The 16525-nt window shown below is 42.5% G+C and overlaps 2 protein-coding genes across 2 annotated transcripts in view; one reads left to right on the forward strand and one right to left on the reverse strand.

Annotated features, from left to right (window-relative positions):
• Nucleotides 1-6323: 6323 nt before the first annotated feature.
• Nucleotides 6324-16168, forward strand: LOC106565380 (uncharacterized). Its single transcript, XM_014132426.3, has 5 exons — nucleotides 6324-6564; nucleotides 7067-7738; nucleotides 8641-8807; nucleotides 12152-12277; nucleotides 15082-16168. Exons 1-5 carry the CDS (start codon nucleotides 6406-6408, stop codon nucleotides 15197-15199), a joined length of 1242 nt encoding a protein of 413 aa, XP_013987901.2. The 5' UTR covers nucleotides 6324-6405; the 3' UTR covers nucleotides 15200-16168.
• LOC106565379 (lysyl oxidase homolog 2A) overlaps nucleotides 12448-16525 on the reverse strand; it is a 44436-nt gene continuing 40358 nt past the window's right edge. The window contains exon 14 of the mRNA XM_014132425.3: nucleotides 12448-14885. Coding sequence (XP_013987900.1) covers nucleotides 14812-14885 — 74 coding nt within the window. The 3' untranslated portion in view covers nucleotides 12448-14811. The remainder of the gene's footprint in view (nucleotides 14886-16525) is intronic.

Genomic DNA, 16525 nt, shown 5'->3' on the forward strand with positions numbered 1-16525 from the left:
CTTAAACATTATACCTGAGGATATTACAACTTTCATCTAAAAGATTTGGTCTTTTACAGATATTTTTGTTAATCCATTCTTACATCTCTTAGCTCTCGAGTGGTGCAGCAGTCTGAGGCACTGCATCTCAGTAGTAGATGCATCACTACAGACCCTGGTTCCATAACGGGCTGTATTACAACCTATGATCGGGAGTCCCACAGGGTGGCACACAATTGGCCCAGCGTCGTCCGGGTTAGGGGAGGATTTGGCCGGGGTAGGGGGTTTGGCCGGGGTAGGCCGTCATTGTAAATTAATTAGTTCTTAACTTAATTGCCTAGTTAAATAAAAAAGAAAGAGAATGGTCTTGTTACGCTACAGAATACACCTATTATTCCATATCGGTGTGTTATGTGGAGTGAAGTTGTGTTTATATACCGATTTCCTATATAATAACACTTGTTGGTGAAGTGCAGAAAGTTTCACAGGTAATTTGTTAATATTAAAGTCACATCTAAGCAAGAAATCTATTCTAATCTTTTTAAAGATGGAAGCAGGGACACTGAACCACAGGCCATCCATATCACAGAGAAAATTTATTTATTTATTGATTTAACCTTTTATTTAACTATGCAAGTCAGTTAAGAACAAATTCTTATTTTCAATGACGGACTACCAAAAGGCAAAGGCCTCCAGTGGGGATGGGGGCTGGGATTAAAAATAAATTATAACTATAGGACAAAACACCACTACATAAAGAGAGACCTAAGACAACAGAGCAAGGCAGCAATACATGACAACAACATGGTAGCAGCACAAAACATGGTACAAACATTATTGGGCACAGACAACAGCACAAAGGGCAAGAAGGTAGAGACAATACATCACGCAAAGCAGCCACAACTGTCAGTAAGAGTGTCCATGATTGAGTCTTTGAATGAAGATATTGAGATAAAACTGTCCAGTTTGAGTGTTTGCAGCTCGTTCCAGTCGTTAGCTGCAGCGAACTGAAAAGACGATCGACCCAGGGATGTGTGTGCTTTGGGGACCTTTCACAGAATGTGACCAGCAGAACTGGTGTTGTACATGGAGAATGAGGCTGCAGTAGATATCTCAGATAGGGGGGTGTGGGGCCTAAGAGGTCCTCACAAAATACTAACCACTTTAGTCTCAACATACCATTCATACATTTTAAATCAATAACATTCAAGCCCCCATCATTGTAAGGTCTTAAAACATCACCCTTATGTAGTGAACCTTGTTCTTCCTGATATAATTGACGTTAGTTTGGTTTATAATTTTTATAAACTGAGTGGACAGCTAGTGATAAAGCTGGGTAAATTATCCTAGACAAACTTTACATTTTTGTCTGTAAAATTCTTCCAAATATAGATACTCTTTGAAGGCAACTGTTAATAACTTTGGCTATCAATAAATTGTTTTCAAGATATTATCTAATTAAATGAATGGATGGTCATGTATGGCCATAAGATCACATTTATTCATATTTTGCCTCAAACCTGAGAAGAGATTAACTAAATTGATAGCTAATTCGTCTTTAAGATCGGTTATTCGTCCTTAAGAAAAATAGTGGTATCATCTGCCAGTTGACTAATTATGGATCTTCCCATAACATTACGTTTTTTTATATTCTCATCAAGATTCAATAACACTTATTAAGAGATTTATGGATTGTCGGGCATACCAATCGTGTGGTTGTTTGACAAAACAAAGCTTTGGACATCATTGATCACGTGCTTCTGATAAACTGATACAAGCATTGGCACACTGCTTCGAAGTAAACTGCATAGCGATTTTGACACATGCCTCGGGGCTCTGGTATCAAATGTAACATCACTATTACTTAGCCATCTTTTCAACTGACAAACTAAAGGTTAGAATAAAATATTTTATTAGAATCCATAGATCAACATTGCATAATTGTAACGGCTTAATTGAACAACTTGTGTTCAGCATTTGCTAGCTAACGTTTGCAACTGGCATTAGAATTTAGCTAGCTAACCTAAGCAATTAGGCACTGTACTGTACTGGACAAAGTCTCCTGCCCCCTGTAAATGTGTGATATAGCTAACTTATACTGAACACAAATATAAACGCAGCATGTAAAGTGTTGGACTCATGTTTCATGAGCTGAAATAAAATATCCTGAAATTGTCCATATGCACAAAAAGCTTATTTTCTCCAATTTTGTGCACACATTTGTTTACATCCCTGTTAGTGAACATTTCTCCTTTGCCAAGATAATCCATCCACCAGACAGGTGTGGCATATCAAGAAGCGGATTATTAAACAGCATGATCAAGACACAGGTGCACCTTGTGCTGGGGACAATAAAAGGCCACTCTAAAAGGTGAAGTTTTGTCACACAACACAATGCCACCGATGTCTCAAGTTTTGAGGCAGTGTTCAATTGCTGAGCTGACTGGAGGAATGTCCAGCAGAGCTGTTGCCAGCTCACATTTATATTGTAACCCTGGACATGCACACATGATTCAACCGGTCATCTAATCATCAAGCCCTCAATGAGCTGAATTATTTGTGTTTTTCAATGGCTACAACCTCCTCTGGCCACCCTGACATTTCCTTATTTTGATGGCTGTTATCGTCCCAAGCAAGAAAATGCATCTGTTCACACAGTCCTGGAAGAACTGAACACTTACCTACAGATAGAGAACCAGAAAAGGTATGCTGACATTTCATGCATTCTGTCACAATAATGAATTGAGGGCTTGTATAATTCATTTAATTTGCCTTGTGGGACACATTCCCTGGCAGTGACATTTTGCATTAATTGCCTTTAAATACCAGTGGCATTTAGCTATGTGTCGCAGATCATAATGCACCTATATGTGATCAAAGTATATCTGTGAGTTGATGTCACCCACTTGCTACAGTTTGTATGCCAGATAATGTGTGATAACCAATGATTTTTGGTCTGGCATTATTACTGGACGTTAGAGGTTTGCCCATACAAACCGTCACCATAGTTTCTTCAGCTAACCTGGTATTGGTGATACTCTCTTCGTTCTTGATTCTGGAAAATAGTTATCTTATAAATGCCCGTGTCCAGTTGCAGGTGGTTCTACAAACACCAGAGAACTCAGAAAGATAGTAAATCCATGTTTTGTATCGAGTGAGCATGTAAATCTTGGTGTGGAAAACAACAACAAAAATATGCATGCCAGCAAAGCCACTACACAACACTAAACAATACATTAATTGCACTATAACGGTGACAAACGGTGCCAACAAACTGTTAGGGCCTACATAAAGCTGTCCCAACAGCAGAGTTCCATCAGTACCTTACCACTGCTACACCTGGCTATCAGCATAGCCTTGTCTGGCAGCAAAACAGTTAATTCAGCCTCATTTACTGCCTTTAAAAAAAAACATAGCAGATATGGCTGACTTGTTTAAACAAATATGGTTTCTACTGACAATTGAGATGTACAAACTATGGCATAAGGGAACGACGAGCGGATAAGAGGCAATCCGTCATTTCGATTAAGACATTAATGAGCGAGCTAGGATGGACGTTGTCAACTATTTGTTCAGCATTTTTTTAAATGTACAGCGACAGAATTCAGATCATGGGCCGTTCTTGGGCCGTTCCCCCAGTACACCAAGTCAGAACTGTAGGATAAATAACTGGACCACATAAGCAGACAGTGAAAGCTCTTACAATATTTGATGATTACATTTCTCTAAAACAGGCTATAGGCTACATGTGCACGTGCACCACCAAGTAAGAACAGTAGGCGAAATTAAGAGGGGTAAATGAACCAAATTATTAGGGTGAGGCACATGGGCTACTAACATCTTACTACACAACATACACTTAGTATTACTTTCTTAGCTACAGTATACATATCTCCCTGGCATATGACATAATTTATGCAGCAGCATACAAGACATTTTTGGACTCACCTTGTGCTGTGCTCACTTCCTTCCAAACCACTCATTGTTGAATTTGCGATTTCCAACTTGTTGTGTAATGTTTATGTCCAATGGCCGATGAGCACCGATATGTTTTGTCTATAATTTCTATTCATTATTTATCTTCATATGACAAGGACTGAAAAGGACTTGCCTGAAGATTGTCGACTTCATTCAAGATGATGACTGCTAGCTAAGATTATGAAAGTATGATGACACGATCAGTTCAATCAAAGCTACTGTACATATAACGTGATTTGATGTCATTTTATCTGTGGCCAATGACCTTGAGGCTTCTTGGATGGGCACTTCTAATGTATCTCTATGTCAGCACCCAAAGGGCTTGAATTTTCGAGGTCTCCCCTTAGACTTTGCGGTGACGTAGTTTCCCCATGAGTGACAGAACACTGAGCCAATCACGGTGCAACGCTCCATATTTTCTGCTGGCTTGCCCCACAGAAAGCACTGAGCTGGGCTGAAACACCTGCATTTTGGAGCTGCCTTACTCAAGAAAACAAAAAAGAGACCATGTTTGTATGCGGCTTTATTAACTCAATTATATATATATATATATATACACTGCTCAAAAAAATAAAGGAAACACAAACAACACAATGTAACTCCAAGTCAATCACACTTCTGTGAAATCAAACTGTTCACTTAGGAAGCAACACTGATTGACAATAAATTTCACATGCTGTTGTGCAAATGGAATAGACAACAGGTGGAAATTATAGGCAATTAGCAAGACACCCCCAATAAAGGAGTGGTTCTGCAGGTGGGGACCACAGACCACTTCTCAGTTCCTATGCTTCCTGGCTGATGTTTTGGTCACTTTTGAATGCTGGCGGTGCTTTTACTCTAGTGGTAGCATGAGACGGAGTCTACAACCCACACAAGTGGCTCAGGTAGTGCAGCTCATCCAGGATGGCACATCAATGCGAGCTGTGGCAAGAAGGTTTGCTGTGTCTGTCAGCGTAGTGTCCAGAGCATGGAGGCGCTACCAGGAGACAGGCCAATACATCAGGAGACGTGGAGGAGGCCGTAGGAGGGCAACAACCCAGCAGCAGGACCGCTACCTCCGCCTTTGTGCAAGGAGGAGCAGGAGAAGCACTGCCAGAGCCCTGCAAAATGACCTCCAGCAGGCCACAAATGTGCATGTGTCTGCTCAAACGGTCAGAAACAGACTCCATGAGGGTGGTGTGAGGGCCCGACGTCCACTGGTGGGGGTTGTGCTTACAGCCCAACACCGTGCAGGACGTTTGGCATTTGCCAGAGAACACCAAGATTGGCAAATTCGCCACTGGCGCCCTGTGCTCTTCACAGATGAAAGCAGGTTCACACTGAGCACGTGACAGACGTGACAGAGTCTGGAGACGCCGTGGAGAATGTTCTGCTGCCTGCAACATCCTCCAGCATGACCGGTTTGGCGGTGGGTCAGTCATGGTGTGGGGTGGCATTTCTTTTGGGGGCAGCACAGCCCTCCATGTGCTCGCCAGAGGTAGCCTGACTGCCATTAGGTACCGAGATGAGATCCCCAGACCCCTTGTGAGACCATATGCTGGTGCGGTTGGCCCTGGGTTCCTCCTAATGCAAGACAATGCTAGACCTCATGTGGCTGGAGTGTGTCAGCAGTTCCTGCAAGAGGAAGGCATTGATGCTATGCACTGGCCCGCCCGTTCCCCAGACCTGAATCCAATTGAGCACATCTGGGACATCATGTCTCGCTCCATCCACCAACGCCACCAACGCCACGTTGCACCACAGACTGTTCAGGAGTTGGCGGATGCTTTAGTCCAGGTCTAGGAGGAGATCCCTCAGGAGTTCATCCGCCACCTCATCAGGAGCATGCCCAGGCGTTGTAGGGAGGTCATACAGGCACGTGGAGGCCACACACACTACTGAGCCTCATTTTGACTTGTTTTAAGGACATTACATCAAAGTTGGATCAGCCTGTAGTGTGGTTTTCCACTTTAATTTTGAGTGTGACTCCAAATCCAGACCTCCATGGGTTGATAAATTGGATTTCCATTGATTATTTTTGTGTGATTTTGTTGTCAGCACATTCAACTATGTAAAGAAAAAAGTATTTAATAAGATTATTTCATTCATTCAGATCTAGGATGTGTTGTTTAAGTGTTCCCTTTATTTTTTTGAGCAGTATATATATATATATATATATATATATATATATGTGTTTTTTGTTTTTACATTGTTTGCAAACTGATACGTGACACGTATTAATGCCAAAATAACATGCAAAACAGGCAAGCCCCCCTCCAATTCTTTTTATTTTAATTGTTTTTATTTTTTTGCAAAAAATGTGGGGCTCATAACCCCACCTGCCCTGAATGACGGCTCGCTACTGCTCTTGCATGTGTCTAGATCTTTGTTTTGGTCGCACTGTATGACTCGTTATCTACTTCTACACGTGGCGGCGGAAACTAGTTCCCACGAAGATGCAAGGAGATGTGCAGCAGCAAAGATGCCAAAGCGCGGTGCAGAATATGGATTTTCTATCTTAATGTGTTTTCTCTGGTGTTTGTAGAACCACCTGCAACTGGACACGTACATTTTATAAGAACTGTTTTCCAGAATCGAGAACGAAGAGAGTATCGCCAATACCAGGTTAGTCGAACATTTATGGCAACGTTTTTATATAGGCAAACCGGTAACTTCCAGTAATGGACACCAATTTTTTGGGGGTTGTATTACATTATCTGGCGTGCAAACTGTTGCAAGTGACCCACCATAATCTGAATAAAGTTTCATTTGAGAATTCGCTACCTGATTCACAAAAACACAGAAGCACCCTAACCTCGCCACCTGCTGTGTGGGTGGGTGAGGGCTGGAGCTGCAGGTAGAGCACACACAACAAGGTCTTACGTTCATGTCTCCCTTGTAAAATAAGTCTTCTGACCTTCAATGGGACTTCCAGGATAAACAACTGTCAAATACAAATTCATATGATGTATTATCAGGTCACACTGTAAATTAAAATGATCCAAGCCTGGCTGCCAAAGTAGTTCTAAAGTAACTGTAAGGTATAGGGGCATCTTAATGTGAATTATTGCCCATTATTTTCACAACGTTACATGATGACTTTAGTATGGTGTGTGGGGGACGACAGCTTATACGAGGAGGCTCCCAGAGAGGTATGGTGATGCAGAGCAGCAAAATGCCCCCCCCCCCAGCCCAGACCCAACCCCTGGCCCAGAAGAGTGCAGGTAACACCAAACGCCCCGACAAGGCCATCTACATTCCCAAGGCGGCCAGGGACAGGCAGCGGGACAGCGGCGGTTCCCTCCACACACCACCAGCAGGGGTGGACCTCGACCTACCCCTGCTCACTCTCAGCTGGACCTCCTCGGGCAGCACCTCCTCGGGCTGCACCTCCTCGGGCTGCACCTCATCGGGCTGCACCTCGCACCCAGAGTCCTGCTGCTCCTGCCCCTGCTCCTCACACACCACAGAGGGAACGCCATCAGAAACGCCGTCCACCACCAACCAGGACAGTGTGCCCTCTATTACCTCTAGCGCTGGGCAGGAGGATGACTTCATTCGCTTCTCAGCAGAGGAGCCCTGCCCCTGGCCCCCTGCCTGGGACCAGACTTTGTCCTACTTCATGGCCGTAACCCTGGAGGACCAGACTGAGAAAGAGGAGGAGGAAGAAGTAGCAGAAGAGGTACTGACGGAGGAGGAGTCTGTGTGCAGTAGCAACATGGCCCCCCACCAACACCATGTCTCGCATACAACACCAGCCAAGGATGCTGCTGGCGACGCTGCTGATTTTAGCCAAGAGGTACAGTAGCTGGGTTTCCATCCAGTTAGCAACAGATTTTCATTGTAATATTCTAAAATCTGCATAAAATCATTTTCTCACCAGAGTTTCTATCAAATTGACTTGTTGCGGATAAAAAGCTGTGCGTGATGACGTAGTGTGCATAAACATAACTGTTAAATTGCCATGTACAGAATCAAATAAAATGACCAGTTAAATGGGTTTACATCACATTTTCAACTGCTCTTATGGTTATGTCACAAAAAATGTTTGCGTTATATAGCAAATGTGCCCACTCTGGTCTTGGCACGTACGCTCTAGCCAACAGCTGGCAGATACAGTGCGGGTAGTCTACCTACATGCTGAGATTATTTTGGATAAGAGAGAGAATTTTTATTTGTCAAACGGCAGCCAAGCATCAATGATGATGTCACCAGAATAAGACCCTCAATATTTATTGGAAAAGAGCATCAAGCTCATCACTGTGCACTTTCATCACCCTGTGAAGTTCATCATAATATGTATTCTGTTGCCTAGTAAACTGCATGCTTTCCCAAGGTGCATAAAGGTGTTTCACCAGCCATTTCTCGCAATAATAATTTTACCAACACAGAATATCCCACATTCTCTAAGGTATTTTGTGTTGTCAACATTTGGAAAGTTTAAATTTGCTGTTTCCATCAGGCCTGTCGTGACATTTATCTGATATATAGTTTACTCACATAAAAAGGTTGGATGGAAACCTGTTTAGTGTCGTGAAGTTCTGTTAAGTTAAATACATAGAAACTTTGGTGGCATAGACTATATACAGTATTGTCTAAGATATAGGCTATATTTCACATGTATTATATTTAAATGGATTACTGAGAAACACTTAATTGGGATAGGTATATCTGTCAATAACTGGTTGAATTTCTCATCAGATCACAGCCCACTTGACAGACGTGGCCATCGAACACGCCCACAACGACTACTCATGTTTTGGGAACGTGTGGATCAACCAGGACGAGTATGACCACGTTATCGAGATCTACGACTTCCCGGCCATGTTCAAAACAGACGACCTGCTGGATGCCTTTGCAGACTACAGGTAAAAGCCTTGGAGTAGGGTGACGTTGCCCCTAGATGCTGATCTTGGATCAGTTTTACCTTTTCCTCACTGATGGTTTGGATTTGGGGAAGGGAAGCTTATCCTGGATCTGTACCTAAGGGAAACCTCACCCCGCAGCACAGGTGAAAGCCTCCCCATGCCTCTCACTAAAGCCGACAGCACACTCACAAGGGCTGTCTGTCTAACTCTCCCAGTCTATCTTGGTATGTCTTTCAGTGACAGGGGCATGAAAATTAAGTAGATGGACAACACTCGCGCCCTAGGCGTGTTCTCCAGTCAATCTGCAGGTATGGTTTTTGAGTATGTATTTTTTTTTAAATCTTTTGAGTCGTATCTAAAGTAACTGCCCAGTGTAAATCTAACTTTTTTTAAAGTTCATATTCTGGTAATTCCTATCCAAATAATGTTGATATTTCTTTTGTGTGGCTAAAGCATACATTTAAGAAGAAAAAAACACATCAAAAATCCCACCTCAAACTTCTATCTCAGACTGTTTCATAAATGCTTGCTATTTCCTCATAGAATATGTCATCTCCTTGGGGAGGATGAGCTGGCCAGTCAGTGATCTAGAGGAGGATGAGCTGGCCAATCAATGGTCTACTTGCGTGAATATTTTAATGACCAGTGTACACCCACACAGAATAGCTGCTTTTTAATGTACTTAATTAAACAATGTTGGAAGGGAAGCTATTTCACTCTCATATTGTAAGTAATTATAGGTCATATTTCATAGAAATCTGGAAACACTAGGCAGTTACTTTAAGTTATATTTTACTCCAATATGAGTCACGAGTCCCTTTTGGCACATTGGAGTTAGTTGTGTGACCTTCTGACGGTCGGTGAAGGGAAGTTGGTGTTCTTTCTTATGACATCAGATTAAAATCTTTGAATCGGTCCTGTGTCTAGATTTTGCTCGCCTGAAGTAGAGTATATTGTGATAAATTGCAGGCCACACTACTTGCCTAGAGAGTTTTCAGCTATACTTTTCGTGGCTGTTTATTTACCACCACAGACAGATGCTGGCACTAAGACCGCGCTCAGTCAGCTGTATAAGGAAATATGCAAACAGGAAACCACTCACCCAGAGGTGGCGCTCCTACTGGCCGGAGACTTTAATGCAGGATACTTAAATCAGTTCTACCAAATTTCCATCAACATGTTAAATGTGCAACCAGAGGGAAAACAATTCTAGATCACCTGTACTCCACACACAGAGACGTGTTCAAAGCTCTCCCTCGCCCTCCATTTGGTAAATCCGACCACAACTCTATCCTCCTGATTCCTGCTTAGAAGCAAAAATGAAAGCAGGAAGGACCAGTGACCAGATCAATAAAAAAGTGGTCAGATGAAGCAGATGCTAAACTACAGGACTGTTTTGCTATCATAGACTGGAACGTGTTCCGGGATTCTTCCGATGGCATTGAGGAGTACATCACATCAGTCACTGGCTTTATCAATAAGAGCATCGAGGACGTCGTCCCCACAGTGACTGTACGTACATACCAAAAGCCATGGATTACAGGCAACATTCGCACTGAGCTAAAGGGTAGAGCTGCTGCTTTCAAGGTGCGGGACTATAACCCGGAAGCTTACAAGAAATCCTGCTATGCCCTGCGACGAACCATTAAACAGGCAAAGCATCAATACAGGGCTAAGATTGAATCATACGACACCGGCTCCGACGCTCATCTTATGTGGCAGGGCTTGCAAACTATTACAGACTACAAAGGGAAGCACAGCCGCGAGCTGCCCAGTGACACGAGCCTACCAGACGAGCTAAATCACTTTTATGCTTGCTTCGAGGCAAGCAACACTGAAGCATGCATGAGAGCATCAGCAGTTCCGGACGACTGTGTGATCACGCTCTCCGTAGCCAACGTGAGTAAGACCTTTAAACAGGTCAACATACACAAGGCTGCGGGGCCAGATGGATTACCAAGATGTGTGCTCCGGGCATGTGCTGACCAACTGGCAGGTGTCTTCACTGACATTTTCAACATGTCCCTGATTGAGTCTGTAATACCAACATGTTTCAAGCAGACCACCATAGTCCCTGTGCCCAAGAACACAAAGGCAACCTGTCGAAATGACTACAGACCCGTAGCACTCACGTCCGTAGCCATGAAGTGCTTTGAAAGGCTGGTAATGGCTCACATTAACACCATTATCCCAGAAACCCTAGACCCACTCCAAATTGCATACCGCCCAAACAGATCCACAGATGATGCTATCTGTATTGCACTCCACATTGCCCTTTCCCACCTGGACAAAAGGAACACTTAAGTGAGAATGCTATTCATTGACTACAGCTCAGCGTTCAACACCATAGTGCCCTCAAAGCTCATCACTAAGCTAAGGATCCTGGGACTAAACGCCTCTCTGCAACTGGATTCTGGACTTCCTGACGGGCCGCCCCCATGTGGTAAGGGTAGGTAGCAACACATCTGCCACGCTGATCCTCAACACTGGAGCTCCCCAGGTATGCGTGCTCAGTCCCTTCCTGTACTCCCTGTTCACCCACGACTGCATGGCCAGACACGACTCCAACACCATCATTAAGTTTGCAGACGACACAACAGTGGTAGGCCTGATCACCGACAACGACGAGACGGCCTATAGGGAGGAGGTCAGAGACAGGGCCAGGTGGTGGCAGAATAACAACCTATCCAAGTCTAAGACAAAAAGGCTTCTCAACAGTTTCTACCCCCAAGCCATAAGACTCCTGAACAGGTAATCAAATGGCTACCGGGACTATTTGCATTGTGTGCGCCCCCCCCCCCCCCTCTTTTTACACTGCTGCTACTCTCTGTTTATCATATATGCAGTCACTTTAACTGTACATTCATGTACATACTACTTCAATCAGCCCGACTAACCGGTGTCTGTATGTAGCCTCGCTACGTTTATAGCCTCGCTACTGTATATAGCCTGTCTTTTTGCTGTTGTTTTATTTCTTTACCTACCTATTGTTCACCTAATACCTTTTTTGCACTATTTGTTAGAGCCTGTAAGTAAGCATTTCACTGTAAGGTCTACACCCGTTGTATTCGGCGCACGTGACAAATAAACTTTGATTTGTTTGTTTAGCCCTCCGTGCACTTTCCATTCGGCACCCTCTCCTGAAGACACGCACTCTGTCTGACAGCAGCAAGAAGGCCAAAGGGAAAGCCATGAGATGCGCAGGCATTGTTCATGTTTTTTGATCCCTCTGTACTGAAACAGAAAGTATGTGGTCTGTCGTGCTTTCGTTGTGAATAGCTAACTTATTACCGTGTTATTACCTCTTTCCTTGCTCTAATGTAAAGTCCTTCTGTATTTCCCAGAGTTTATCCAGCCAGTAAAGGAGAGGCCATGGACAGACTCTGCGGTGGCCCGGAGAATGGTGACCACAGCCCTGGGGCTGCGGCGAGGTGGAGCGCTCTCACAACATTTCTGACCCGCTACAGCAGGTGAGATGACATTTCAACGTAGGCTCAGAGATGCAAAGTAAACCACAGAATCGGGACGACTAAACTGCGTCATCGGGCCTCACTCTGCAATATATTTTGTTCGCATTGTTGCTCATGATCACATCATATTGCTGAGTCTCTGTTTTAAGAAATCAAGAACATGTCATTGGTTGCTTGTTTAATTATTTTTATTAGAGAAAATATGACGCAAGCACAAAATGCTTTAAAACATTCAACTGTGTATACAGGATAGGATACTCACCCATCTAGTGAAGAGCACCCTTGTAAAATAAAGGGCCCTATAGTTGCAGTATCACAAAAATAAGACAAGAATGCAAAGATGCATTTTCACATGTCATTTGTGACTTGTACAATCGAGAAAACAAACATAAGAGTCCCTGACGGTAATAATTTAATTAAATGGATGTTTGAAAAATGAGCAAAGCTGAGCAAAATATGGTGATAAGACTAAAATGTATATGTATCTCAGAATCCTAAGATGAAAGTTATGAAATATATTGCCAGAGTTGATATTAAGTGATGCAAGTATACACTATGTTAACTTGAGGCAGAATCCCAACACAAATGACATGAATAACTAACTCCCTTTCACCTAAATCATGCTGTTTGTGGCCAATTTGGACAAATGTTTGTGTACATTCTAACTTGGGGATTCTGCCTTAAATGCTCATTGCCTCTTTAGAGATGTAAAAATGCAGGTTTGATGAGAGGGGAAAAAAAAGTTTCTCCTTAGTGGTAGCTGTATGGTTGTAATAATACTGCCTTATCCTGAGTGATTACCGTACTGCAAGAAAGAAATCAGTTCTTCCTATTTATATTCACAATGGCTTCTACCACATGATCATGCCATAGACTTGCAAATAGTGTTCTCCGTGGATGTAAGACTATTCCGCTACTTCCCCCACTTCATAGGCACGGGCACTGGTGGCACATGCGTCTGTCATCCATGTCTATTTATTTATTTAATAAATCATTTTGACAGTAACCCTCCAAAAAGTCTAATGCTTCTTAGGTAGTTCTATGAGTTTTAGTTTAGAAAACAATCTCTGCAGAAGCGACAGTTACAGGGATGGTTAAAAAATAAAAACTTGATTGTCGTAGCGACATCAGGGGAAACTGGGCAGAAGGGAGTTGTTACAGAACTGCTGTATTTGAAGCACATCTCTAATTGAGCCTCTCATTCTCCTTAATTGCCGGCCTCAACACATTACGGAAAGAGACTAACTGTATAGGAAGCTCTGGGGTAGTGCTGAGCGATTAGTGATTCTGGAGGTCTGTTCAGTTTCGGTTAAATTCAAAAAAATGTATCACAATTTTGATCATTTTTGAAAACATTCAATGCACTATGCATTGTGGGTTGAATGCTGTAACACAGAATAAAACAATGAATAAAGTCCCATGATGGTAGACTGCCCATTACCGCTTATCAATTATTAACCATCATTTATTCACTTTACTTTAATCAAATATTTTCACTTGTGGTGTATATTACGTTTGTTTTATTTGATGCCTTTATTATTTAATTCCAAGTCATCTCATCTCTATAGAGCTGCTGCCTAATGTTGTCTGAAAAAAAATCTGTATTTTGTAGTTCTTCAAATGAAATAAGGCACACTTTTATGACTGCTGAATACCAACTATCAACCACTTAGATCATGTGTTTACCTCACGAAACAACAGCTGCTCTCTATATCCCTTAATGATCACGCATTCTTCTCTCTTGTGTAGCAGTCGTAACAGAAACACAGAACGGATCTGAGTTATCTTTAGAGAAACTGTGTGCATTGAGCTTACAGAACTAAATGAAATACAAAATAATTGATTCAATGTCAGTCACTTAGTTGTTTAAAAACCGAAAAAAATAACACATTTCACTTAATCGCTCAGCACTACTCTGGGGACAGGGCGTCTGCATACTGGACAGACAATACATTGACAGGTGCAAAATAGGTTATCATCTTTAGCAGACAACAGTTCTTAAGGGATTGAACAGAAAAAGGGTCAAACTCATTGTGGAGGAGGGAGGGGGGGGTCCAGAGAAACAGCATTACGCTAGTGTTCATAGGTGCATAGCTAATTGCCTGCTCAACACACTGTCCTAAAAATGTTTAAATAAACAATACAGTACACTGTCTCAAAGTGCAGCAGGTGTTGAAAAAAATAACTTTTTTTCCTTACAGTGGACCACAAAGGTTGGGTACATGTAACTAAATATCTCTGATTTGATAGCACCAGCACTTTGCTGTACATGTGACAGAAATTTGCGAGATCCGTAAAGACAGAGTTGCTTCTTCAAGCTGGATCTTTAAAACAGGTATTTTTTTTCATCTGCAATGTCCTTATATAAAACGTTGGCACTGAGGTGAGCTTTGCTTTTCAATTTTCATCCAGCACCGAACAGACGGCACAGCGCTCCCTCTAACGGTTGGTCATTTCACAACAGTCTTGCTGGCCATTCATCAGATTCGCTAAATAAAATGTTCCTCCCGGTCTTTCCGTTGACTCCGTCCACACTACCTGTGTCCCAGCTGGTTATTCATGAGGCCACGGAAAGAGGATTCCTCTGACTCAGAACTCACTGAGCCACCTGAAGAGGAGAGACACACGGGACACATGAAGAACTGCACTCATTCAACAGTGGGCACAGTTTGAAAAGCACAGGGTACACTGGTTGTCAGTAGAAATGAATCTATATAGTTACAATGGTAGAAATACTTCAATCACTGAAGTCTTCACAAGCCTTCTCTTTTAACTGAGCTGATGGTTTTCATGATCTTTTACAGGAATGCCGGGCTACAACTGGACGACACACGTCCAGATGTCCTTGCTAATAACTGTCAAACCAGTGCCATCCTATGGCTTGTTCCTGTTTTCAAGTTCCTATTGTTAATGCCACTGTAGCACTCAAGTGCCTGATTCACACTATAGGGCCAACCTAAACCATACTATGCTGGCTTGGGTATTTTCTTTTCACGTGGTCTTTTCTAGCATGGCTCCAACAACTATGGTGGATGTATAACCAGGCCAACTCAGTAAAGCTTGGCTCCTTTTTTTGGGGGGGGGGGGGGGGTTTGGCGACAGTTATTCATGCGTTTTACTTTGTCATTTGTTCTATGCCAACCACTTACATGTCAATTTAACACCCTGAATGCGTCCATACATAGATGGATAAAGTAACACAGAGTTGGTGATGCATCGCAAACAGAGGCACCAGTTGTATAATTCCTATCAGTGGAGGCTGCTGAGGGGAGGACAGCTCATAATAATGGCTGGAACGGAGCAACTGGAATGGCATCAAACACATGGAAACCACGTGTTTGATGTCGTTGATACTATTCCGCTCCAGCCATTACCACGAGCCCGCCCTCCCCAATTAAGGTGCCACCAACCTCCTGTGATTCCTATTAAGTCTAACTTATACCCTGCATACTTGCATAGCAAAAATATGTAAAGGTGCAGTGACTTAAATAAAATGTAAAGATGACATTAAATGAACACAGAGATCTTCTGTCTGGAGATGGGAATAAAAAGGCAGGATGTGGACAATTTTGTTAGGAAAGCAAAGCAACTCTATCATTTATGTTGTAGGTTTCAGATTAAAAAAAGTAAATGAATCACCTATATATTTAAAACAATCTATGTAAATAAAGTTTGATTTGATAAACCGCAGCGACTTCATTTGTAACTTGACGTAACTTTTCAGGATCGCCATTTTGTGCTCTTACGTTGTGTATGTGCCTAGGGTATGAATTAGGTATTCATGTGAAATGTTCAATTAAGAACTGTGAAGAAAAATAAACAAAAAACGTGTTGAGGGGTGACATTTATTTTCATAAGCACTGTTATTTTCTCGAAAGACATTAAATTCTAGACAGAATAGAGTGGTGTGTATATATTTTTTCAACGCTAAAAACTGCCACACACAAACATCTGAATCATTCAAGTTGAGCAATACACTAGATGAGGCAGGTAGCCTAGCGGTTAAGAGCGTTGGGCCAGTAATCGAAAGTCGCTGGTTCGAATAACCGAGCTGTCAAGGTGAAAAGTCTGTGTCCTTGAGCAAAACCGGGATGCCGTACTATTAAAACATTTACATTTTGCGATTGCCTTTTCACGCATTTATTTTCTGTGAATTTAAACCTCTTCGGAATGTGGTCATCCATAGACAAAATGGCTTTGAACAAGACGAGTGTCCATCACATTCAATAATGTTGTAGCCAGTAAGCT

This window comes from Salmo salar, chromosome 12, assembly GCF_965601325.2.
Source record: "Salmo salar chromosome 12, fSalSal1, whole genome shotgun sequence".
Lineage (NCBI taxonomy): Eukaryota > Metazoa > Chordata > Actinopteri > Salmoniformes > Salmonidae > Salmo > Salmo salar.

What these genes read in the sequence shown, in the direction of transcription:
- LOC106565380 (XM_014132426.3), top strand. Translation starts at nt 6,406, where the DNA reads ATGTGCAGCAGCAAAGATGCCAAAGCGCGGTGCAGAATATGGATTTTC. An exon ending in GAGAGTATCGCCAATACCAG is followed by an intron (nt 6,565 to 7,066) that starts GTTAGTCGAACA and finishes GGGGGACGACAG; the next exon opens with CTTATACGAGGAGGCTCCCA. An exon ending in GATGCCTTTGCAGACTACAG is followed by an intron (nt 8,808 to 12,151) that starts GTAAAAGCCTTG and finishes TGTATTTCCCAG; the next exon opens with AGTTTATCCAGCCAGTAAAG.